Source organism: Solea senegalensis, linkage group LG2 (genome assembly GCF_019176455.1).
Source record: "Solea senegalensis isolate Sse05_10M linkage group LG2, IFAPA_SoseM_1, whole genome shotgun sequence".
In the NCBI taxonomy this organism is placed as follows: Eukaryota; Metazoa; Chordata; class Actinopteri; order Pleuronectiformes; family Soleidae; genus Solea; species Solea senegalensis.
In genome coordinates, this window is record NC_058022.1 from 22,230,371 (window position 1) to 22,255,189 (window position 24,819).

At 38.0% G+C, this 24,819-nt stretch overlaps 1 protein-coding gene across 2 annotated transcripts in view; it reads left to right on the top strand.

Annotated features, from left to right (window-relative positions):
• The window catches only part of tubgcp3 (tubulin, gamma complex associated protein 3), a 36,820-nt gene that overhangs the window by 4,471 nt on the left and 7,530 nt on the right, over positions 1 to 24,819 (top strand). For both annotated transcript variants that reach the window (XM_044017563.1, XM_044017571.1), the window contains exons 3-17: positions 4,553 to 4,620; positions 4,719 to 4,796; positions 5,283 to 5,491; positions 9,724 to 9,890; positions 10,190 to 10,302; positions 13,630 to 13,755; positions 13,865 to 13,933; positions 14,938 to 15,070; positions 16,208 to 16,374; positions 20,217 to 20,327; positions 21,436 to 21,544; positions 22,495 to 22,684; positions 22,952 to 23,087; positions 23,900 to 23,968; positions 24,082 to 24,217. In XM_044017563.1, coding sequence (XP_043873498.1) covers positions 4,553 to 4,620; positions 4,719 to 4,796; positions 5,283 to 5,491; positions 9,724 to 9,890; positions 10,190 to 10,302; positions 13,630 to 13,755; positions 13,865 to 13,933; positions 14,938 to 15,070; positions 16,208 to 16,374; positions 20,217 to 20,327; positions 21,436 to 21,544; positions 22,495 to 22,684; positions 22,952 to 23,087; positions 23,900 to 23,968; positions 24,082 to 24,217 — 1,881 coding nt within the window. The remainder of the gene's footprint in view (positions 1 to 4,552; positions 4,621 to 4,718; positions 4,797 to 5,282; positions 5,492 to 9,723; positions 9,891 to 10,189; positions 10,303 to 13,629; positions 13,756 to 13,864; positions 13,934 to 14,937; positions 15,071 to 16,207; positions 16,375 to 20,216; positions 20,328 to 21,435; positions 21,545 to 22,494; positions 22,685 to 22,951; positions 23,088 to 23,899; positions 23,969 to 24,081; positions 24,218 to 24,819) is intronic.

Genomic DNA, 24,819 nt, shown 5'->3' on the forward strand with positions numbered 1-24,819 from the left:
TGCCTATACATGACATGGTAGTGAGTCTTGGTGTCACACATTCACTGGGTGTAATATTGTGTCCTCCTTTCGAGGTAAAGGCAAGAAAACTGCCTGGCAGACATGGGGTGTGTACCCTGAAGCGTCCCAGGTCTTTGCAAAGCTCAGCCATATCTAAGTTTGTCATCATAATGTATGGCAAAAACAGTACTGCAAATGGTATTGATGAGACTAGATTTGATCTGTTTGCTCACAAGCAGAGGTCTTATGATGCCATTCCACCAACAAAGGCATCCCTATTACAGCATGTGAAGCATTCCTCCTGCCAAGCTGCATGCATTTGGGGTCAATCAACTACCTCTCAAATGCCAGCGCCATGTCCTAAGGACTGGGGATGGCACAAGCAAGGTGACACTTGGCAGATATTATGGACCACACGCACCCATTGTGGAGAGTTGCCAGCAGCTCACAAAATGTTGCTGTAAAACAGAATATCATGGAAGGTGCAAATGTTATTGTTATAGCCTCAAATGCACTTCATTATGTAGTTGTAACTGTGAGGATTAAAAGTAAAGCATGAAAGACCTCTATGAAACCTCATGTACATTAGGTTGTAATGCAAATTTGATTTATTTGGCTTAATCAACTTAAATTAATAATTTTGTGATGTGGGTGCAGAAATGAATTCTCCATGATGGAAACATGTCTGACCTCAAGATGCAACTCAAAACTGTCAAAATGTAGATTAGCTTTTCCGGCGACTACCAGGCTTTTCTGAAAGAGTAGGGTCAAGACATTATTCATGAAACATTTAGTGCTTGTATCATCAAGTGAAATATTCTTACAGTAATCTTGGAAGCCTTTTAAATTACTGGAGAAAAAAAAAGTAAGTGAATAAAACATTAAAAATTTAAAAAATGCTCAGTGTTTTCTTCCATGGTGTAAATAATCATGACACTAAATCTGACATTGTGACAGCCGTCATTTGGTGTTGTGAATGTGTTGTGATGAATGAATGAATGAAAGTGAATGTTTTGGAAAAGTTTTGAATTAATGCAATAAAAAATATATCAGATATACAATTCCAAGTTGCTCCAAGCTCTAATAGGATGCTAATTTGCAGAAATGCCAGGCAAGTGCGTTTTTATCATGTGTGGCTTTCTAATGACGAATAGAAATGGCTCAAAAGAAAGAGGGAGTCAACTGTGGATGTTGACTAAATACCAAATCCATGTTAATTTAACATATAGGGCTAGCTTACAGGAAATAGTTAGGCTGGCTTATTGCAAACGAGGAATAGACCTTTAACACAGTAAGTAGTGTCCTGGAGTTGGGTAAAATATTGTGTAAAAGTTTTGGTAATGAATTGGTAAAAATGTGTGGGAACCTTGTATACATTTTTTGGTCTTACAGCCCAGCACTAATATTCTCTAGTACATTACACTGTTGAATCTTTGTGGCCTACACCACTGTTTGACTCTGAGGTTTTTGTATGTCCCCCCTGTGTGCACTTTAATAAAAGCCCAGGTTGAAGCTGGCACCATTAGAGGGAAAACATTGATCTAAGCTAAAACAAAAATAGTGCAGCACTTACTGTACAGAATGTTTTATTTATCCCCGGTTTTTAAGGTGGACATTTTCAAAGACGGCAGAGTCGCCATAAAAATAAAGATTTGGATAACTGGAAATACCATTTGACATTCAGCTCCAGCCATCAACTCAACTGGTAGTTAGAGATGTAACAGTATGATAATTTAATGTCACGGTAATAGTGACCAAAATTATCACTGTTAAAGGTATACTGCTGTATTGCTAAAATGTGTTGAAAATGTCGAAAAAAACACTGATAAATTAAGATTTACTGTATATTTTAAGATGTGTTATATATCAGCAGCATCTAAATCCAAAACATTAACAAAACACTGCAAAATAAATATTTAATACTGTAAACAAAACTGTGAAACGTTAATAATAATCACAGTAAAAAAAAATTGCATAAGTTATTCAAATGTGCAAATAAAAACAACAGTCATCATGTTCAAGTTAGTTTTAATGTAAAAATAACACAATATATGTATGTATGTATGTGTATATATATGTATTAATGTACGTGTATATATATAGATATATCTCTATATAAACAAAAACAAATCCAATGAACAGCACAGCGTGTGTGTTCTCTCCCTCCCTCATCAAAAAATGTTAGCATATTCCATGTATGTGTTTATATGTTTATTTCGGTCATGTCAGTTAGATCACTCATCATCTTAGAGTAGTCCACATAATACACATAACCGAAAGGGAAAGCGGGAGAAGCAAAAGCTTATCTAGTCCCGCCCCCATTACCCACAGAATACATATATTCATCGTACAATACATTATTTCATCATACTGATTTTTTTTTTTCTTATGACATTTTGACAAAAACATGTTTCAGCATCAGGTAGCACTCAGTCACAAAATGATCCAATCAATAGAGGTCAATTCATCAGGTTAACAATTAACTTGGATGGCGTGAGAGCCCGTTTCGTTTTTTGTTTTTTTTCTCATCTGTAGCGTTCGCCTCGCTTTGCTTCTCCATTCTTTTCACGTACACGAGGGTTGTGGAGACGTAGGATGTAGGGATCTATTAGGGGAGACAATGAGTCTGCTGGCACTGAACAGTCTCTGAGGTTGAATTTGTTGGACCAGCAGACCCTCTCTGGGGAAAAAAAAGGCTTGCTTAATACTAAAGGATCCAACAGATCTCAAAACTCACATTTGAGATCATATCAGTTTTTTGAGAGACAGGTTGGATCTCTTATTTCTACATAGGCTTTTATCACATTCACCATATTTTCATTGCAGTTATTATATATTTCAAGTGTAACTTGCATATTGACTGTGTGTCTCTCTCTCTGTCTGCTCGTCTGTCACTAGACTCGGTCAATCTGATGTGACCAACTGTAATATATCAATACTATATATTTTGTGACATGAGACAAGATATGGTCTTAGATTTTGGATATTGTCATATCCTGATAAGGTATCTGTGATTATGTTTATATACTGTTAAAAAAATACATGAAATTTACAAATTTCTAATTAATTGTGTTAAAACAATGTCTTTTTTTAATTATTATCATTATTATTGTTATTATTATTATTATTATTATCATATTATTTTCTAAATTCCACGGTCAAGTTGAACACATTAACTTAAATCCTTAAATAATACACATACAATTCAGACACATTCTCATCAATTATTACAGTACTGTATCAAACTTAACAATACAGCTATGCAGTCTGCTGCCACCACCATGGTGCAAGTAAAAACTTACTTATACCTTTTCTATCCTGGCCAAATGCCTCTCCTAATGACCACAATTGAACCTTAAATATAAATGTGAAATACAGAAGAGATGCCTAACACCTTCAAGTATCTCCACCTTAAAACAAAATTGAAGTATTTGGATTCAATTACAGATAGTAATAAAAGTATTGTTTTCTAATTGATCTGGGCTTTTGTTGATATATATTAATGACTTTCTATGTTCTTTACAGTATATAAGATAATCTGGAGCACACTGGGCAAATTGTTTTTTTTGTTTTTGTGTGATTTGTTATTGTGTGCATTGACATAATCGTTAAGCAAACAAGCAAAACAATGAGTTATAACTCAATCAAAGTTATAAATCAATCAAAATCAAATTTTTAAGGGATATCAGCTAAATATCGATATCATTAAAAAAAGAAATATCGCCCACCCCTAATGCTATGGTTCTTCACATTTTTGTAACAACCTTTTGTAAGCAGTTGTTCTCACTGCTTGTTGTCTGAGGTGAAGTTGTATGTTCCAGGGCTGACTTCTTTTGAGCCCATCTTGGCTGAAATAATTTAAAAAAAGTTAAGTTTAAGTTTTGTAAAGAAATAATCTCTTCATTGTAGACTAAATAGCACATTGTTCTTCTGATTCAGAACACATAAAACTGCTTTACCTGATCACATAAATTATAACATGGGTATGGTGCATATTAACAAAGATTAACACTGAGACTCTGCATCCCTAAATACAGCCAAACGTTTTGAGTGTTTCCCCTCAGGCATCTTTGCAGAAGGCTCACTCTTGCTCGGTGGTGCAGGAGAAAAGCTAACTTCACATCCACCAAGCCAAACACTGGCATCGCAAGTGACGCCGGAACACTAGGAGGGGGTAGTATAAATAGTCAGGGATTTGGTCACTGAAATTTGCATGTTATTCGGTCTGGTTACTACCATTTATGTTGGCACTGGTGCTATTTGGTACAGAGTTTCAGAACCCATCCCAAGTTATAACAGAATTTGACCATGGGGATATAACCTAAAAAATATTGTTTTTAATATATATAGCCTAGCCTATAAATCATGGATTTATATTGCAATATATACAGTACAGTATATCAATATTGAATAACAGAAAAAAAATGATGAAATATTGTGATTTTTGTTTTTCCTACATCACCCAGCCCTATGTTCAATGGATTATTAATGAATTTTGTTTATGATTCAGAAGTAGATTGTCCAGCTTACAGATTGTGTCTTGATGTTGCAGTGCTGAAGCAGAGGAGAGAAGCTGATGCTGCACTGTTCTCTGAATTGCACAGAAAACTTCAGACACAGGTCAGTACTGTTTATGTGTCTTGCATAACTATGGTGCTGTTTGTTAAATAATGACAGATTGTTATTAAGGTGATGGGATGTTGTTTCCTCTTTAACAGGGGGTTTTGAAGCATCGCTGGTCTATTCTCTACCTGCTGCTCAGCCTCTCCGAAGACCCTCGTAAACCTTCCAGCAGGGTGAGGGGTAAAACGCAGTTGGTGTGCAGTCCAAATGCTACCTGTGTTGCTTAATATATTTATATAATTTATTAGATTATTCATATTTCTGCTATACATATTTCAGGTTACATTTTCTCTTTGTTTTTTTCTGATATTTAATAGGGATGAACTGATATTATATGTGAAACATGAAATATTAATGTTTTTCTCCATTCACAATTATGAAGATATTAGAAATTCACCATAATTCACTTATAAGTGCTTTTTATGATCAAAAATAACTGATATTGTCCCATCACTAACACAGAGATGCGTTGTATGCGTTTTAACTGATGGAGCAAAATGCTGAGCAAAGACTGAAGCACAACAGCTACACTATACATAAACTGAAACACTAGGAATGTTTTGATGACAAAACCAACACAATGGCGCTTTAACAAAATAGGTGTAAAATTGAGTCACTTGACACCCTGACACTCTTCATTGTCCCCCTGTCTTTTCCAGGTTGGCAACTATGGGGCTCTCTTTGCCCAGGCCCTCCCCAGGGACTCCCACTCTACCCCATTCTACTGCACCCGGCCCCAGAGCCTGGCGCTGGGCTATGGGGACAGAAGTGGTGGGTTGACGGCCAGTGTTGGAACCAGTGGAATCTCCAGTCTGGGAGTGTACACACTAAACGGACCCTCACCAACGCCACAGTCATTGCTGGCCGGGTGAGAATTTTCATTTATAAATCCCACACGCAACACTATTTTCTTTCTCAGGTTGTAATCATTGCATTTAATCTACTGTTTTAAGCTGTTTCACCCTGAAAGCTGCTGTTTTGTTTTTGTTCTCGTAAAAAAACACTTGGTGCGAGATTAAAGTAACATCAATTATCACAAACCTCCAACCTGACATCCATTAAATCTGTTTTACGAGGCATCCAAAGGCCATTTAATTCCATTTGTCCATATTAATAATGCAGGAGACCTTCATTTGCAAAAGACCATTGAGCTGTTCAGACTCCCCTTTGAATTGTGAAAGGCCACGTCCTCACTCCAAACTTTAAAAAGGTCTGATAGTGTCGTTGATCATGTTGAGAGGAGTCATGATCACAGATGTGTATGTGGGTTTACGTATGCATCGTCAGTCACTGAAGACACTATTAAATAGGGCTAGAACAATTAATGGATTACTAAGTGAATCGTCAACTATCGGTTTGAGTGTTTGTTTTTTTAGTCATTATCACGATTTAGCTTCCTAAAAGTAAATATTTTCAGGTTTCTTTGTTCCATGTAACAAAGAAATTATTAAAACTGAATAATTTTGGATATTGGCAAAAACATCAAAATCCCCTGATATGAGTAATAACTAAAACAGTAGGGAGAATAAGCTGCTACCTTCTTGATATCCATGCTAGTACCCTTTCCAACTATACAGTAATTTCTTGTTTATTTATTTTGCACAACAATGAAGAAAAATGTATGCAAACACAAGAGACTAATTTACCTCTGCAGTTGGGTGAAGGGAAAATATTGTCGCTTCCTGTATTGGCTGGAATGCAAAGACTTATGGGTATTCCGTTTGTGTGGCAGTTATGGTTCAGAGAATGGATTCACAAACAAGCTGATGTGTAAAATAGTTGTCAAAATGCATTCACTATTCAGCATTGTGTGGTTAAGTTCAAATAAAAGACTGTTGTTGGTAAGTTAACAGTGCCTGCCTTCATGAAGATTTGTTAATCACAACATTCCTGCATGGACTTTAAATTCTTTGGATGCCCAAGGGCTTTCAATTCAAAGGATGTTGGCAAGAAGACCTATACTGTGCAATGAACTTTTTGATAATGACGTCAAGTAGGGCTGGGTGATATGGCTGAAAAGCATATCACTATACAACTAGTTCATATTGATCAATATTGATAATTACTGATCATGTCCTTGACTTTGTGATATGCCACTGCCTCAGACCATATCAAGTCTTTGTAGTTTTGATTTTTTTATTATATCTAATACAACTAAATGAAGAAGAAACTCGGCTAAAAGCTCATAAAAAACATTCTTATGTTCACCAAACACAGTTAAAACACCAATCGATCAAACCAGCAGGAGCAGAAAACACGTAACAGTGTAAACATTGAAAAGCGGCACTGGAGAATCAATGTGATTATGTAAAAAAGACGGTACCATTTCTATCACTTTACATCCAAGACACGGATCCAGCTGTAAAATAAGAGCAAAACAACTCACTTTCAAGAACCACAACCAGAACTGTTGTCTTATCTTTGCTGTTTATCAAAACAACTTATTTCCACTGGAATAAAACCTCCTAGCATGCTTTGGGGACTATTCCCAGTCTAATTGGTCATTCCAGAGCGACATTAGATCGTCCGTCAATTTGAGTCATACACATTTGCGTCCTTTTGAAACGCTAATGGAGTGATTGACACGCATTTGACGACCAGAGCCTGGTTCTGTTGGTTCAGAGGATTAAAACAATGTATCAAAATTGCTCAATGTAAGCCAGAGCTATGGCCCCGTGTAACTGAAAACGCTGCAGAGTCAGTGAGTAATCTTTACGCTCCAGAGCGCACAGACAGCATCAAGTCATAAGCACATTTTTCTTTGCAAATATAATTACTGTGATATACGTGAAGGTTGTAAATATTGTGTAATGGGAACATTGTAAATATTATAAGTAGTTGATTGTGGATTGTTCAGGTTATTCTTGTTGTTGTTATTATTATTATTGTTATTATTATTATTGTTACCGTTTTTATTATGTTTGCAATTTTCAGTTAATTCAATTTTCAGTTAATCTATTCATGTTAGACACAAATATAATAATTTAGTTATTGGTTTTATTTGAATAGGGTAATGTATGATATGTGGGTAGTTATTTTATTTTTTTTATTCAAAACAAGTTTTTTTAGACCAGTAGTTTAATAATATGGTACCTAAGAAATCTCAAATGGTGCCAAACAGTGCCAAACTTTGCCAAAGTAGAAGACGCATAGGCATCTCTTTAATACCTCAAACCTCTGTAATTTTACTCTGCTTCACTTCAGCAGCATCAGACTTTGCACAGCTATCACGTTGTTACATGACTTCCTTATGTTTTTAAATATTATAAATGTTTATAAAAAATATATTTTAAAGGTGATATGTACTTTAAAATGCAATCTTTTTCTAGACTTCATTTATGCTGGGTTCCATCTGCATTTACTCTGACACATTGGCATCTACACTGAAACTGAATCTCACAAGTGTTATCTTTGTATCTTTGTAGCTTGTAATTGCAGTGACATACTCTATTTAGTTTGGGCATGTCATTTTCGAGCAGGGACCCCAAAAAGAAGGTCAGGGAAGAAGAGGTCTCCTTCAAATACTAAATAGTGCAATGGCAAATCAGAGAGTACTAAAGCACTAGAGTATGATGATATGATGCCGAAGGCTGCACTTAATTCAAAGAGGATAAATATAGTTAGGAGTCTAGAGTCGGTTTGTGAGTTCCAGATCCAGGCAGTCTCAGTGCTGTGAAGGGGATGGAAACCACACTGGAATGTTTCAAACAAAAATGTCAGAGAGGTGTGTCTGAACTTGAGCTGCAACTACTCTTTCAAGATTTTTTTTAAAGAAATGGTAGGTAGGACTAATGGTGTGATATTACCTTCATTCAAGCTTAGTCGTGGCACCAAACAGGGTTCGCCGCTTGTTTCTGGAACCACTGGCATTGCGGGAAAATAAAGACATTAAAGGGGTTCAAATGGGCCATGTAGTACATAAGCTTTTTTTATATGCTGATTACATTCTTTTGATTACGCGTGACCCAAATGCAGCAGTATCCAAGATCTCTTCCATTATTGACTTATTTTCAGAAATATCTGGCTACATGATTAATTGGACAAAGTCAGAGGCCATGCCTATATCTGCAATATGTCCCAATAAGGGAATCTTGGCAGTACAAGTGGATGCCAGCAGGCCTGACCTATCTAGGGATTAAGCTGACTCCAGGATTGGACAAAATAATGCAATCTAACATTTCTCCGGTTATTCAAGCTATTCAGCCTCTAGTGCAAAACTAGGCTAAATTGAATGTATTTTTGTTAGGAAGGTTTAACTTGATCAAGATGATCGTCTCCCCTAAAATCCAATATATTCTGTACATGCTACCGTTAAGTTTTCCTCCTAACCTCTTGAAACTATACAATACTGTCATAGAGACTTATATATGGGCAGGCAAAAAACCAAGCTTTAACCGGTCAAAATTGTATGCGGCTAAAGAAAGTGGAGGCTTCATTATATCATTATGCCTTTTCACTCTCCCAGTTAGCTAAGATTAACAATCCACGGGAGCAGGTGCCTTCATGGGTTTAGAATAGAATAGCTGGTGGCTCCAACCTCCCTTGAGGTGTTTTTTACTCAGATGGGAATACCTGTCCCCTTTAAGGACCCAGTTTTGGCTTTTGTGCAAGAAACCTGGTTGAATGCTCATCAACATATAAAATGTAGCCCACATCTTACCCCTAAATCCTCTATTTGGTACAACAAAAAAATTTTAATTGGCAAAAAATCTATTATGTGGGAGAAATGGGCGAAAGCTGGAATGTACATACATACATACATACACATATACATACATATATAATATATATATGACAACGGCTAGCCCTACATATGTTGGGTTTTTCCAGCTTCTCAGCTAGAACACGATAAACTCAGGTGTGACATTGCCGACTTCTGATGGAAATGGTACGCAGCATTAGCGTGCTTTCGTTGGTGTAGCAGTGAAAAGAATTCCCCCTCAAGTTTTTCATATATTAGTTTTATTTTAAAAAAATGTTTGAAATTCTCTCCAGAATCTCACATCATGTTTGGGAAAAGACTGAATGGCAGCAGGATGTTAGTGACAACTTGTAACTAATTGGAAATGTGTATATGTGTTTTTTCTTTTTCTTTGTTAGGCAACCCCCTCAGTCTGTAGCTCAACCTCTGGGCTCCCGGCTGGCCTGGGCTCTTCCCATTAGCTCCTCCCCTTCATCGGCTTTAGCCCCACTGACCAACCGACTGCCCCTCGGACCTGCAGCTCCCTCCACCAGAGTGGTCCGTCCTCGTCGAGATGGTGACACAGGTGCTGAGTGCTGAGTAAACCCAGAATGTTATTAAGGCTGTAGGCAGTGCAGATTACAGGCTGACCACAACATCATGAGTGTGTTTTGTTGTCTAAGAGTCAAAACGGTCAATCGTTGAGGGCAAATACGACAATGAGACCTTTCTAAAGCCAGACATAAATCAATATAGAGGATGTAGCACATGTTCAAATATCTGTACATTCATTATCATCTTACCTCTAATCTATATGTCAAGCTGAGAGGACAGTCTGTATTTTTAATGCACAATAAACTCTGTATTTGTCTTCTGTTGGTGTAGGAGAAGTAAGTGAGGCGGCCCTGGTGCGGGACATCCTCTACGTCTTCCAGGGAATTGATGGCAAGTTCATCAAGATGAGTGCCCAAGAGAACTGCTACAAAATAGACAGCAAGGTACCTGACCTATGTGAAGCTTTTAATACACCACGGCTTGACACTGACTTTTTTCCTAATATCAAAAAAGTAGAAAAAGCATATTAAAAAAATTGCTTGCGTTCGAGAACTGGAAGATGAATGAATGATTATGATATGTCACAACTTAAAATCACGTTGAAAAAAATGAGACAGAATAAAGTCGTACACATCTATTTTTAGACAGACAGACAGACGACTTTATTATACACAAATGCAAGTTTAACACTTACATTGTCGAGCCTTGTACACCAATGTGTATGATCCATGACTTTAGATCATACACATTGCCCACTTATTCCATGATTCCGTACGCTGTTTTTTTTGCAACGTGTTTATTAGGATAAGATCTCCAAAAATGTGTTCTGCATTGTGTATCCAATATAAATATATAATATATGTGAAAAAATACGTGAACAAAAAAGATGCAACATCATTCAATCAATGATTGCCGTAATAAAGAAATGAAGTATTTCCATACCAATGATCTAATGACCTTATATTGTGGACTGCACGTTTGTTTGCATAAGTGACCATAAACTTGAATGCAGCTTGTTGCTGCTCTTTAAAGGTCAACACACCAGAAATTCCGCATTATTTATATTAGCACTGGAGTGTGGAATTGCTCAAAAAGACATGATGTAGAAGTGTAATTTAAACTATATGTTGGTCTAGCTTTTTTTTCTCCCTTATAATGACTGCGGTGAGGTTAGTTTGAAAAGACGGATGTTGAATATGAGTGAGTGTGTGGAATATCCAACTAGAAATTAGCAGTGAAGCACCATTTGAGTTTGAGTACCGTTTCTTTGAATCTTTAAACCAACTCATCATTTTTACTTCACTTGCTACTACTACTAGCCACTAGCTGCTATGGCTGTGAAGCCTCCATGCAGGGCACTTTTCTGTGTCTCCACATGAGGCACCATTGGAGCCAGGGTCTGCCGATGCCGATTCTAAAAAGTCTAAAATGCAGATACTTAAAAAGGGGAAAAATATTTTGGGGGCGGGAAATATGTGGAGCTACCAGACTGAAGCCCGGAAACTCTCCCATATTACTTGATTGAGATGAAGTAATGGTCACCCCATATTCTGGTAGATAACATAATATCAAGGCTATTGTTGTTGATTTTAAATCAATATGAAGCTCTTTGCTGCTGAGCCACATCGACCTCTTCTTTTCTCTTTTCTTTTCTCCATCCTGTCAATTTCTTTTATCCCCTGCTCTCACATTGTCAATAGTAAGGGCCTCAGATGTAACTTGTTACCCGTATGCTCTCTGTGACGCTAAACATAGACTTGCAAGTCAATCTGAGAGTCGAGTGAGACCGAAGATAAATGAGTCAAGGATGGAGATACTTTGCACCCTTCACTTCTCCCTGGATAAGAGGTTTAGTTAAACAGATAAAACTTTAATGCATCATTAAATGTGAAATCATTCTCTGCCAGAAAACAAATCTTGCGTTGTGAGTGATGGAGGCCATGTCATGTTTTATCTCTCTTATCTGAACTATCCAGGGTTATTATTTTCACTGCAGATTGGTACCACAAGCTGCACAACGGATCATAATGTCAACACTTATTTTAAAATGTGATATTAGTAAAATGCTATTGTTCCCCCACAAATTCCTTTATTTAATTATTTAAATTTTATCTAGGGATGGCCAATATTGGCTTTTTTACTGATATGCCGATATTATCCAACACTCAATTTCCGATATCAACCGATATATACAGGCCTTTTTCCCACAAAACTAATTTTAGGTCACACCACGTATCTCCTGTTGGTGCCAAGTGCTTAAGCCTCATTACTGCCACATACAGAGTGTTGAGAAATTAACATGTCAAATACTTTTAATAAATGCATATATATTTATTGATATTATTTTCACATTTTAAATGTTAACATAATTAATTTTTTATTATATATTACAGCAGTGTAGAGTAGAAACATTAAAAAAAAGAAATAACGCATCAACAACAAATCTATCGATCACACCAAGCATTTAATGACAGGACAGGCCGAGGTAACGCTGCTCTGTGCCGGGCGCTGTGCGCACCGTGCGTCCACAGAGGCGGAGCTGTTCACCTGACAAAGTCGCTGTCAAACTGTAAATGACTAATTTCTCACCTCAAGTGATCTTAAAACTGCGTTCCCGGACACAGACAAATATTTATTTCAGGTATATATTTCTTTTCTCTGCCGCTATGTTCCAGTGAAATGCATTCTGGGATACGCGAGTAAAACGGGTGGAGCGAGAACACTTTCCGGGTATGATGCACGCCTTGAGTTTGTGAAGCATAAATGTGTTCTAAGTGAACTAAATGCAATTTATGTGTGCAGGCATGGTGCAGTAATCATTGTTGTACTGTTTGGGTTAGGGTTACTGTATGACAACACTGTTGTCATACAGTGTTTTAACTAGATTACTGCTACTTTTGTGTTGAGTTAGAGTGTTCATGCAGTGGGTATCTGGTGTCTTGTGCAATTATGTGAATGTCAAAATAGAAGGAATTTCCTGTTAAGTTGAATTCTCCCTACTCATTATTGCTCACCGCAACTCAAGCGCGCCATAATATCTATCTATCTATCATAGGATATTGCGAAATAAGGGCATTACTATATCAGGTTTTCCTTATCGACAGATAAACCGATACCGATATGAACCGATATTACAATAATAGGTTAATATTGGGCCCATATTATCTGTCATTCCTAGTCACATCTGCAGCATGCAATGCAATGTTCTAAGCGCATCTGGGAACTGCGGTGGCCTTCCCATACCATAAAGGATGCAAACAACTCTCTCTTCTCTGCTGTTTTCTCCTCCTTTTCAGTAAGTTTATGCTTAAATAAATAGTATGCTATGACACGCTATATTTAGATAATTCTGCACCCCATGCACACATGCTCACCTGAGGTTGCACTGCTTGCCTGTGCCTCCTCCACTGACTTGGGTGGGATAACCGCTAACCTAACAGCTGAGTCTGCAGAAAGGTTGGTTGCTTTGTCTATGATAAGGAACAACCAGAAATTCTTCCACTTGTTGCTTTTCAGATGTTTTGGTGGTAGGCACGATACCTCTTCTTTCTGCCCGATACCAATTTCGCAAACTTGAGTATGTGCTGACACCATTATCGGTCCGATACAGTCATTTTAGGCCTTTTAACAACACATTTGTGCTGGCAGATCCAATTTTGGTTTAAAAGTGACACACCAGACCTATATCGCCAAACAAATTGTTCACTGAATATGGACAGATAGTCAATAATAAAGCAGTACATAGTGTAATGTGAGCTCTGTCTTCACAGGTGTTGGTGTGTAAATCCCTGAAGGGCACCAGCAGCAGACTGGCGGAACTTGGCTGGCTACACAACAAAGTCAGGAAGTACACAGATGCTAGAAGCTTAGACCGGGCCTTTGGGTTGGTTGGACAGGTGATTCTCCTCTTTCCATATATATTATTGTTGCCTTTGGATGTGTTTATTTTTTTCAAGCTTTTCATTTCCTCTATTAATATGCTTTATCATTTACATCTGTCCTCAGAGCTTCTGTGCTTCACTCCACCAGGAACTAAAGGAGTACTACAGACTGTTGTCTGTCCTCCACTCTCAGGTAATAGCCTGTTATCAAGATCTCAAATTTGTTAGCCTTGGTGAACCCAGTCAAGTCTACCAGACTCTGTAAACACATCTGGCAAGGACGCTGTTTTTGCCAACCTCAGAATCTCCTAAAAAAGAAAAACAATCACAGGGTTCCCATAGGTCCTTGAAATGCTTGAACGTTTGTGAATATGAAAAAAAAAATCCAGGGCCCTTGCAAGTCTTGAGAATCACCCTCAATAGACTTGGGTAAATGAAAGTGCTTGAATTTAGTGCAAGAAAGAAGTTAAGTTGATATCTAAATGTTTCCCACCTGATCTGTCTTTGTTTGTTATGACACCACTCTCTGTTACATGTGGCCTGCATTGCTTGATGTTTATAGACTAGATCTACACAGAACAAACGTTGAGTCGTAATTACTACTGGTGTTGTGGGCACGGTACACATTCTCTCTCCACTGTTGACATGAGATTCCATGCAGAACAATGAGTACTTAAACTTAAGAGACGTGATGCCCCAAAAGAGGCTCACCAAAAAATGACAAAGACTGGCCTTCCCAAGATCCCAAGGACAATCACTTGGCCAGATGCAGAGCTGGCTGCAAATCAATAAATTATTATTTAAACTTTATTTAAGCTGTGTCTGCACATTCGGTCCTTGAATTTGAGGGAATTGGTCCTGCAAAGTCTTTGAAAAGTCCTTGACTTTGATTTCAACCAAGGTTTGTGTGCCCTGCTAGAAGTGTGCCAGGGGTTGTGCCAGAAGCCTTTGGCCCATCCCGGGAACCAGCGACCTTCCGGTCATGAGCCCAGTTTCTTTCCTCAACACCCTTTCCAGACTAGCTATAATTCTGTAGAAGTTTAGACCTGTTCCCTGTTTTCTACCATTACCAACAAAGAAAGATAAAATAATATTCTTATGGCAACTTTGAGGAAAAAGCAAAATATCATCCTAAGAAGATGCTCTCATGTCACTCCCATGTCATTTTCTGCTTGTTTTTGTGTCTGTGTGTTGTAGCTACAGGTAGAGGACGACCAAGGTGTAACCGTGTGCACAGAGAGCAGCCTGACTCTCAGGAGGCTGCTGGTTTGGATGTATGACCCCAAAGTCCGGCTGAAAACATTGGCCGCTCTTGTTGACTTCTGCCAAGGTGTGTTGCACTACTCTACAGCTGTAGAGCTGTGTTTCCATTATGGCACGGTTCAGTTTGGTATGGTACAATTTGCAATGGTAAAATCCTGGATCAGACCTGTGTTTTCGACTAAGAACATTTTGTAATACTTCGTAGACGGGTGTGGTGAGGTGTGGTGTGGTGAGGTGCATAATGTGTGACGATGAGCAACGACATGAAAACGCAAAAAGCAGTGCTCAGTCAGCTGACCCCCATACTCTGGTACCCCAAGGGAAAGGTGCCAAAAAAATAAAAGCTTATTTATTGTTGGTACTATTCCTAATGTAAATAAATGCAAAATGGTACTGTACTGTACCAAACCAAATCGCACCACTCGATGGAAACACCGCATAGGTCGGAGGTCTTCAACGGGGGGTCTGCGACCCCTAGGGGGTCCGCGGAGGTAATGCAGGGGGGTCACGAAGGTTTTGTTTGATTAGACATTTTTTTTATATTTATAATTTTTTCCACAAATTGAAATGTCTTTAAATACATATTAACATGAATCCAACACACAGTAGTAAACAGATAAATGGAGGCAGAAGATGTATTTCAGTCAGCAATGCACACATTCCGCGATACACAGGGGCTCTTTCAAGCTGGGCTCTGGTTCATTCACAACACCTGTACAATACAATACCGGTCCGTCCGGTCGGTGTTTCGTTTTAAAAATGACAATTTGAATAGCTTTTATGCATGATTACATGCAGTTTACAGACATTGTTGATCTTGGCAGCTATCAGTTTATTGTGTTATGTTATGTTTATGAATTACAGTTATGTTTATGAATGGCAGTGGCATGGCCACCCTACTCACTGTACCTTGCACTTGAATATATGAACCTGTGTATTATTTGAATATCTTAGTATTGAATGCACAATAACAAGGTACATTTATACATGGCACTATAGGACCAGTTTAATATAAAACACAATTATATATATATAAAATATATATAAGTAGGGGGTCCCCGCTCCATCTCTCCCTCAGTTTGGGGGTCCTTGGCCTGGAAAACGTTGACCCCTGGAATAGGTGGATGGTGGGTTATTGTGTGGAGGTGATTAGGGATTAACACTAATGCAAAGTGTGTCTGTGTATTAATGTGGATTTGTTCAGGTCGAAAGGGAGGCGAGTTGGCCTCAGCTGTCCATGCGTATGGGAAAACGGGAGACCCACAGATGAGAGCGCTGGTTCAACACATTCTCAGCCTGGTGTCACACCCCATCCTCAACTTCCTCTACAGGTGGATCTATGACGGAGAGCTAGAAGATACCTACCACGAGGTACAAACCTCTCTCTCGTATTTTCAGTCTTTGTGTTTTCAGGAAAATCCTCCAGATAAAATAGAGAACTTTCTAGGCATGGGATGATATTGTAGTAGTTTTTCACTTACCAAGGCTTTGGAAAGCAGTGAGACAGTGATGAGTTAAGATTGAAGAATTAAAGACAACTTGGTACTGAGAACAGAGGCAACAACAGCCATGAGTGCACCCGGATGTCTCCTCATGTTCTGACGAGCAGCTTGCCAGGGCTGATACATTTCCTAATCTGTCTAATGACCTAGACATATTTCATTAGAACCTGGATGACACAAACTGTTTCTGGAATGCTCTGGGCTCCACTAATATCCGAGGTCCAACAGTGGCATATTCTGATTTCTGTGGAGCCAACCTTGAATACAGCATAGTTTTTTTAGTTCATCGCCGATCAAATAGAGTTTAGGATTAACAGGTATCTAGTGTGAAACAACATGTAACTAATGTAACCCTTTAACTTAAAGTTAGCTGTATGATTTTATCAGTATTTCATTAGAGAGATATAGCATGTGATTTGAAATGATTCATTCTAAAATCATGATATTCTTGCAATAACTGTAAAAATCAGCTTGAAACACTTTTAAACACACAGGAAGCTACACAGTATTTTGAAGACGCAAATGCTTTTTAATCACAGTATGCAATAGAAAGAAACACCATCCCAACACTCTACTTTTCATTCTCTTCTTATTCACCACAACAAGCTTACATTTTTATAATATAACTGTAGTTCCACACCACAACTTTGTTTAGTCACCTGCATACCACCAGAATATTTTGCTCATTCTTCCTCTGAAGTTTGACCCCATTGAGAAATGTACAGGTGAGAAGGAGGGAGAGAAATAAAGAGAGGTGAGCCAGGACGCCTTCTCAAATGAGAACTGATGAGAGGGGTTTAATGGAGAACCTGGAGATGGATATTTCTCCTTTACTTCTCCCTGCTCCCTCTTTTTCCCTCACTCACAGTATTTATGTGTCTATCACTGGACTCTCTCTTTTTTCTTTCTAAGTGCTGTCTCTGACCAAGCAGAGAAAAAAATAGTTGTAGCTTTCAGGAGGGACAGTTGTCACAGCTCATAAATACACTTTGTAGAATAAACAGTTTATACATAATGTATGTTTGAGGCTGGGCATTATGGGAAAAAATCTTTTTGCAATATACTTTTTCATATCATTCAATATCGATATTTCTGTCAAGCTTAAAGGTAAGGCTGGGCAATATGGCTTGTAAATAATATCTGGATATTATGATATAAAAATATAAAGCTGTACACTGTTTTTTTTTCTCTCCTTAGTTTCAAGGATATTTGTGTTAGAAACAATAAAATTGCATATTAATATGGTAGAGTTTTTCTATAACACAAATAATTAGTTTTAAGTTACTTTTTTAAAAGATAATTTTCTCGATTCCATGTATTTTGATTAGTGTTTTTCACTAATGTATTCAATATAATAAATATGATAATTATCAACAGCCTTTAAAATCAGGAATTTATACAGATACACGATATGATATGAAGACCATAATATGGTCTAAAATAAGTATGCAATACACGCCTTTCCTGCGAATAGTACAGAAAAGAGCCCAAGTACCTTTCTGAGGAGAAAAAAGCTGTAGTTTTTGCACTTAGCTCATGAGAGGACACCTCCAGAATTGGAGGACACATCATTTTATTTATTACTTTGTATTGTAATGTACATGTAGAAAAATTTGTAAGATTCAAAATTTAGGGTATTAAAGATGTGTGATGGAAAAATGTGCCACACATACACTGTATGAATATGTGAGTGAATGGATGAATGGCAAAGTGTAAAGCTGCTTTGAGTGATCATCAAGACTAGCACTACTACATACAGTATATACAGACCATTTACACACAGCCTTCAGCACAGTCAGTGGAAGCTTGTGCACTGGCCTCTGCAGTAAATGGACAGTCTAAGTGAAACTGACAGTGGATAAAAATGTTTTCATGGATGGCACAGTTTGTCCATCAAACTTTCTCTTAACTTGGTCGTCATTAGCCCTGAACTTTAATTCCTGTTATTCAATTGAAGGCCTCCTATGGACAGTGTAATGTCAATCAATAATGTAATTAGCTGCCTTATATCATCAGAATAAGCTTTCCACTGTTTATCGAACTACACTACCAGTCAAAAGTTTGGACACACCTTCTCATTTAATGGTTTTTCTTTATTTTCATGACTATTTACATTGTAGATTCTCACTGAGGGCATCAAAACTATGAATGAAGACATATGGAATTATGTAGTAAACGAAAAAGTGTGAAATAGCTCAAAACATTTTTTATGTTTAGATTCTTCAAAATAGCCACCCTTTACTTTGATTACTGCTTTGCACGCTCTTGGCATTCTCTCGATGAGCTTCATGAGGAAGTCATCTGAAATGGTTTTCCAACAGTCTTGAAGGAGTTCCCAGAGATGCTGAGCACTTGTTGGCCCGTTTGCCTTCACTCTGCGGTCCATCTCATCCCAAACCATCTCAATTGGGTTTAGGTCATGTCACTGTGGAGGCCAGATCATTTGGTGCAGCACTCCATCACTCTCCTTCTTGATAACATAGCCCTTACACAGCCTGGAGGTGTGTTTGGGGTCCTTTTGAAAAATAAATGCTGACCCAACTATACGTAAACCAGATTGGATGGCAGGATGCTGCAGGATGCTGCAGGATGCTGCAGGATGCTGTGGTAGCCGTGGTAGCCGTGGTAGCCATGCTGGTTCAGTGTGCTTTCAATTTGAATCAGTCCCCATAAGTGTCACCAGCAAAGCTCCCCCACACCATCACACCTCCTCCATGCTTCACAGTGGGAACCATGCAGGTAGAGACCATCCGTTCACCTTTTCTGCGTCGCACAAAGACACGGCGGGTGGAACCAACGATCTCAAATTTGGACTCATCAAACCAAAGCAAATATTTCCACTGTTCTAATGTCCATTCCTTGTGTTTCTTGGCCCAAACAAATCTCTTCTGCTTGTTGCTTTTCCTTAGAAGTGTTTTCTAGCAGCTATTTGACCATAAAGGCCTGATTCACACAGTCTCCTCTGAACAGTTGATGTAGAGATGTGTCTGCTACTAGAACTCTGTGTGGCATTGATCTGGGCTCTAATCTGAGGTGCTGTTAACTAGGCTGGTGAATCGGATGAACCCTAAGCAGCAGAGGTGACTCTTGGTCTTTCTTTCCTGGGGTGGTACTCATGTGAGCCAGTTTTGTCGTAGCGCTTGATGGTTTTTGTGACTGCACTTTCTGACACATTCAAAGTTTTTGCAATTTTCCGGACTGACTGACCTTAATTTCTCAAAGTAATGATGGACTGTTGTTTCTCTTTAATTAGCTGATTGGTTCTTGCCATAATATGAATTCTAACAGTTGTCAAATAGGGCTGTCAGCTGTGTACCAACCTGACTTCTGCACAACACAACTCCCAACCCATTAAGAAGGCAAGAAATTCCACAAATAAACCTTGACAAAGTACACCTGTAAAGTGAAAACCATTTCAGGTGACTACATCATGAAGCTCATTGAGAGAAGGCCAAGGGTTTGCAGTGATGTCAACAAAGCAAAGGGTGGCTACTTTGAGGAATCTAAAATATAAAATATGTTTTGAGATATTTCACATTTCTTTGTTTACTACATAATTCCATGTGTGTTCATTCATAGTTTTGATGCCTTCAGTGAGAATCTACAAAGTAAATAGTCATGAAAATAAAAAGAAACCATTAAATGAGAAGGTTTGTCCAAACTTTTGACTGGTAGTGTATATGTCTCTTATGCATTTGTTTTTGTGTGCAGTTCTTTGTAGCATCAGATCCCAACGTGAAGACTGATAGACTGTGGCACGACAAGTACTCCCTCAGAAAATCTATGATCCCTTCATTCATCACCATGGACCAGGCCCGCAAGGTAAAATCACAAGGGCTTTAATGATTCATCAATTATTAATTGATTAGAAATTGATTGGCAAGTTATTTTTTTGATAACTGATAAAAGTTGAGTGTTTTTTGGTAGGGGGGTTATAATTAAAACATGTAATCTGAGTTTTCAGTTTCTTAAATAGGTTTCTTTTCTCCACATAAGAAATAATTAATTAAAATTGTAAATTTTGGTGTGGAGAATGTTTGGGAAACTGATCAACATTTTCTGACATTTTGTGGTTGGGATTGCACAATATCACTTTTTTGTTTCCAATAGGGATACCGGTATCACAAACTCAAGGATTTTCCAATATCAATAATAATTTGATACACTAAACTATGAAGCTGTTAACAATGCATTTTTGCTGATGCATTTACCACCTCAAGCCATTTAAAGAGCATTGTTAATTTCTATTTTAACTTCCTTACGGTGGAGTAATGGTTAGCGTTGTTACCTTGCAACTAAGTCATTCAACCCAGTCAACTGCAACAACTCAGTCAGAACAAAGTTTGCATGGAGGAGGAGTTTGCATGTTCTCCCCTCTGTGTGGATTTTCTCTGGGTTCTGGGTCTTCCTCCCACAGTCCAAAAACATGCAGACACTCTAAATTGAACATGTGAGTGAGAGTGAATGGTTGTTTTTCTCTGTGTTGGTCCTGTGATGGACTGGTGACCAGGTTGTACATAAGCTATGTCAGCTGGGATTGCCAACGGTAGCCTTGCTGAAAGACGAAATAGCAGCCATAACAGAACTCAGCTTTGTTGAATTTTATTTACATTGTTGCAGTCTGTACATAGTGAAGCATGAGATATATAGGATTTTTGGATTGTATCGGATTAACATTTTTACCTTCCAATATCCAATCCAGTGATTTTGAATAGTAGAGTATCATATCTTGTCTTATCCCTTTTTTTGTGGACCACACAATACTCACTTAATAGAGAAAATAATCCACAGATTAATCAATTATAAAAAAAGAAAGCACCCACCAATTCATTATCATAAATCTGAGGTACTGACTTTACCAAAATATACATATACCTTTCATATAACTATCATCTCCTGCCATCTGCTCGTTATCATCTTTCTCATCTAGGTGCTGCTGATCGGAAAATCCATTAACTTCCTGCACCAGGTCTGTCATGACAGAACGCCGCCGGGCAAAATCACGTCGGCATCCAAGTCCACGGACACACCTAAAGATGGTGAGAGCATCAGCTGCTCTGTTAGTCTCACTCACTCTCTGTCTCGCAATTCTATCATCCAAACTTTGTTTCTCATCAAAGCAGACTTATGATGTCACTAACTAACAAGAAGCCTCTTCTGCTTGTCCTCGTCATATTGATATTGTTGTCTTGACGTAGGCCAGTGGACTGGCAGTGATCGATGCTCTTACCGTTCAGTGGCCTTGTCCTCCTCCTACTTTTGACTATGAAGTGGAAGGAGGTATACTTAGCCGTACACTATTGATTCAGTTCAGTCTGTAGGACTCAGCTTTTCCTGTATTTGTTGAAGGGCAGCATTACACTGAATTATCCATCATCATCCAGTGGCAGAGGTCTGGGGGCCTCACTTATAATGTTTTATACAGAACTGCAACTGCTGCACAGATCTTTTACTGGTCAAGAGCTGCATCATCACTCAGCTCCAGCTTTAAACCAGTTACTAGTAGAGGCTTATGGTCAGGTCATTATTGGCTGGCATCAATTTTCTTAATCTTCTTACAAGTTCTCCTATTTTTCAGCTTTTAAACTGTGAATATGTTCTGACTTCTTTGCTCATATAACAAAAAAAACCTCAATATTGGTTTGTGATCAAAACAAGACAATTGAGAACATCATTAAATTGAGGTTTGGGAAAAAAGCAAAACCATATGTTTGGTCAGGGTTACCCCTAACCCTGAACCCTTATTTATCTTTTGCAAACACCATTTTTGTTTTTTGCTCACAGGTGAACTTTTAGTATGCCCTGCACTTTTTTCTGAGTCTAGTCACCCTATTTACTTAATAAATTACTCTTTGACATTTTACTTGTTTACTTGTGCTTAATTGAGAAAGTTTGTTAATGTTGATGTTTTAGTCTGAACTAGTAAAATTAGAGCACAAAATCTAATATTTTAAAAGCATAAATAGACATTTAATTCTTATTTTCGTAGCTGCAGAGCTGCTGTCTGACCTGGAGGGGGCGTTTCAGGAGAAGATCGATGCTGCATACTTTGACACCAGCAAATACCTGCTGAATGTTCTCAACCGCGACTACCTGCTGCTGGAACACCTTCAGGCCATGAGGAGATACCTCCTGCTCGGCCAGGGTGACTTCATCAGACATCTCATGGACCTGCTCAAGTTAGTTATAACTACTGCTACTTTCTACATGCCACAAATATAGTATCAGATTGATTGATTTATTTATTTATTTATTTCGGTCATGACATTTAGATCACTCATCACACAACAGTGCAGTTCACACAATATACATAACCGAAAGGGAAAGCGGGAGAAGCAAAGCTTATCTAGTCCTGTCCCCATTATAATTATTTTTTTTTTTATGACATTTTGACAAAGAAAACATGTTTCAGATGACATCATTAATGATCATAATTTATGTTCCAGACCAGAGTTGGTTCGTCCTGCCACCACTTTGTACCAACACAACCTGACCGGTATCTTAGAAACAGCTGTGAGAGCCACTAATGCCCAGTTTGACAATGCAGAGATCCTCAAGAGGCTTGACGTTCGCCTGCTGGAGGTAAAGTGGGTTGTGGATTTAACAGTGTGTGAATATGATGTGTGAGTGGGATGGTTTTCTAGTCTGGTGTCACCAGACTTTTACTCTGCTGCTTGTGTGGTCGCTCATGGCCAAGAGGAAAGCAATTGGGCTTGTAACTGGAGGGTTGATGGTTCATATCCTGTGGCTGGTGAATGACTTGTGTGCTCTTGAGCAAGGCACCAACCCTCCATTGCTCCCCGGGCGCAGATAGGTGCTGCCTGTCATTACCCGATTTGTACCCGAAACCAGATTTGATATGCGCATGTGTGAAGTGTGACCATTTCCTGTCAAAATAGTTTATGGCAGTTTCAGGGATTTGAAATAAAATTATGATATATTACGTTATTTTTATAAAATAAATACACATTTTGATTTTACACTTTATTTTGCAAGTTATTCTAAATAATTCTAAATTCTAAATAACTAAATGAAATTCACTTTATGTTATCTCTCAGGAATATTTTTAATATTTAGTAGTTACTACTATAAATATGATACACGTTTTTATGTTATCTTGGTTTAGTAGTGTAACCAAGCAGTTCCGTGCATCTATACTGTGCAGATAACAAGAGCCGTGGAGGACCCTTGTATGAACCATGGTTGTTTGCTTACATAATCTAAATAAAGAAAGGTTGGGTTTCTTTTTACAAATCAGATAGTTTGTCAATGCCCACTGCTCCTGCGCCTGGCTTGTACTGGTGTGTAACAAGGATGGGTTAAATGCAGAGGTCAAATTCACTATCACTTATTGGTGTGTATGCTACAATAACTAATTAATTGTTTTACACCAGGTTTCTCCTGGTGATACAGGCTGGGATGTTTTCAGTCTGGACTATCATGTGGATGGACCCATTGCTACGGTAACTCACTCATTTCCACAAAACAATATATTGACTTTGTGTTATGTTTCTGAAAAAGCTGTACTGTAATGTGTATCTGTAATCGTATGTGTGCGTGTGTGTGCGTACCCCAGTTGTTCACAAGGGAATGTATGGGCCATTATCTGCGTGTGTTTAACTTCCTGTGGAGGGCCAAGAGAATTGAGTACACATTGACTGACATCTGGAAAGGACAGATGTGTAATGCCAAGCTCCTCAAAACCATGCCAGGTATATACATTGTTTGTTTGTCTTCCCCTCCTTTCAAAGTTACTGTTTTAGTTTATCTATATAATTTAGTCAATAAGATTTAATCAATCTTATTTAAATATGTGGATTTGGCAATTCAAGTTTTACCCTAAACAGTAAAAGCACTTTCTCTGATAGTCATTCTGTTTACAACAGTAGGGCTGGGCAATGTATTGATATTATATCTACTGTATCTAATTTTATTTTTGTCTGTTTTTGTCATGTTAATCTGTATTTGTTAAATCACAAATTATGTTGTTATAGCAATGTTATCGCATATCGCATGATTTCCTTATATTGTGCAGCCCTATTTTAATGCAGGTAAATATCCTTTATCATTTAACATTAAAAAGTCAATGAAATAAACCAGTTATTATTTTAAATAAAAGGTAATAACTTTATTGGATCATAAAGAGTAGATATTTTATTTTAGAATGTATCTACAGTGAATTGTCACTCTCCTTTGAGAAGCACATACTTCTCATGAGTCCAGAGAAACAACCTGAGTTCAGTTTTATATCCCCATATATCTCGTATTTCAAGATCAAAATTAAAAGATATTAATTATAGCCTTAAAGAAATAT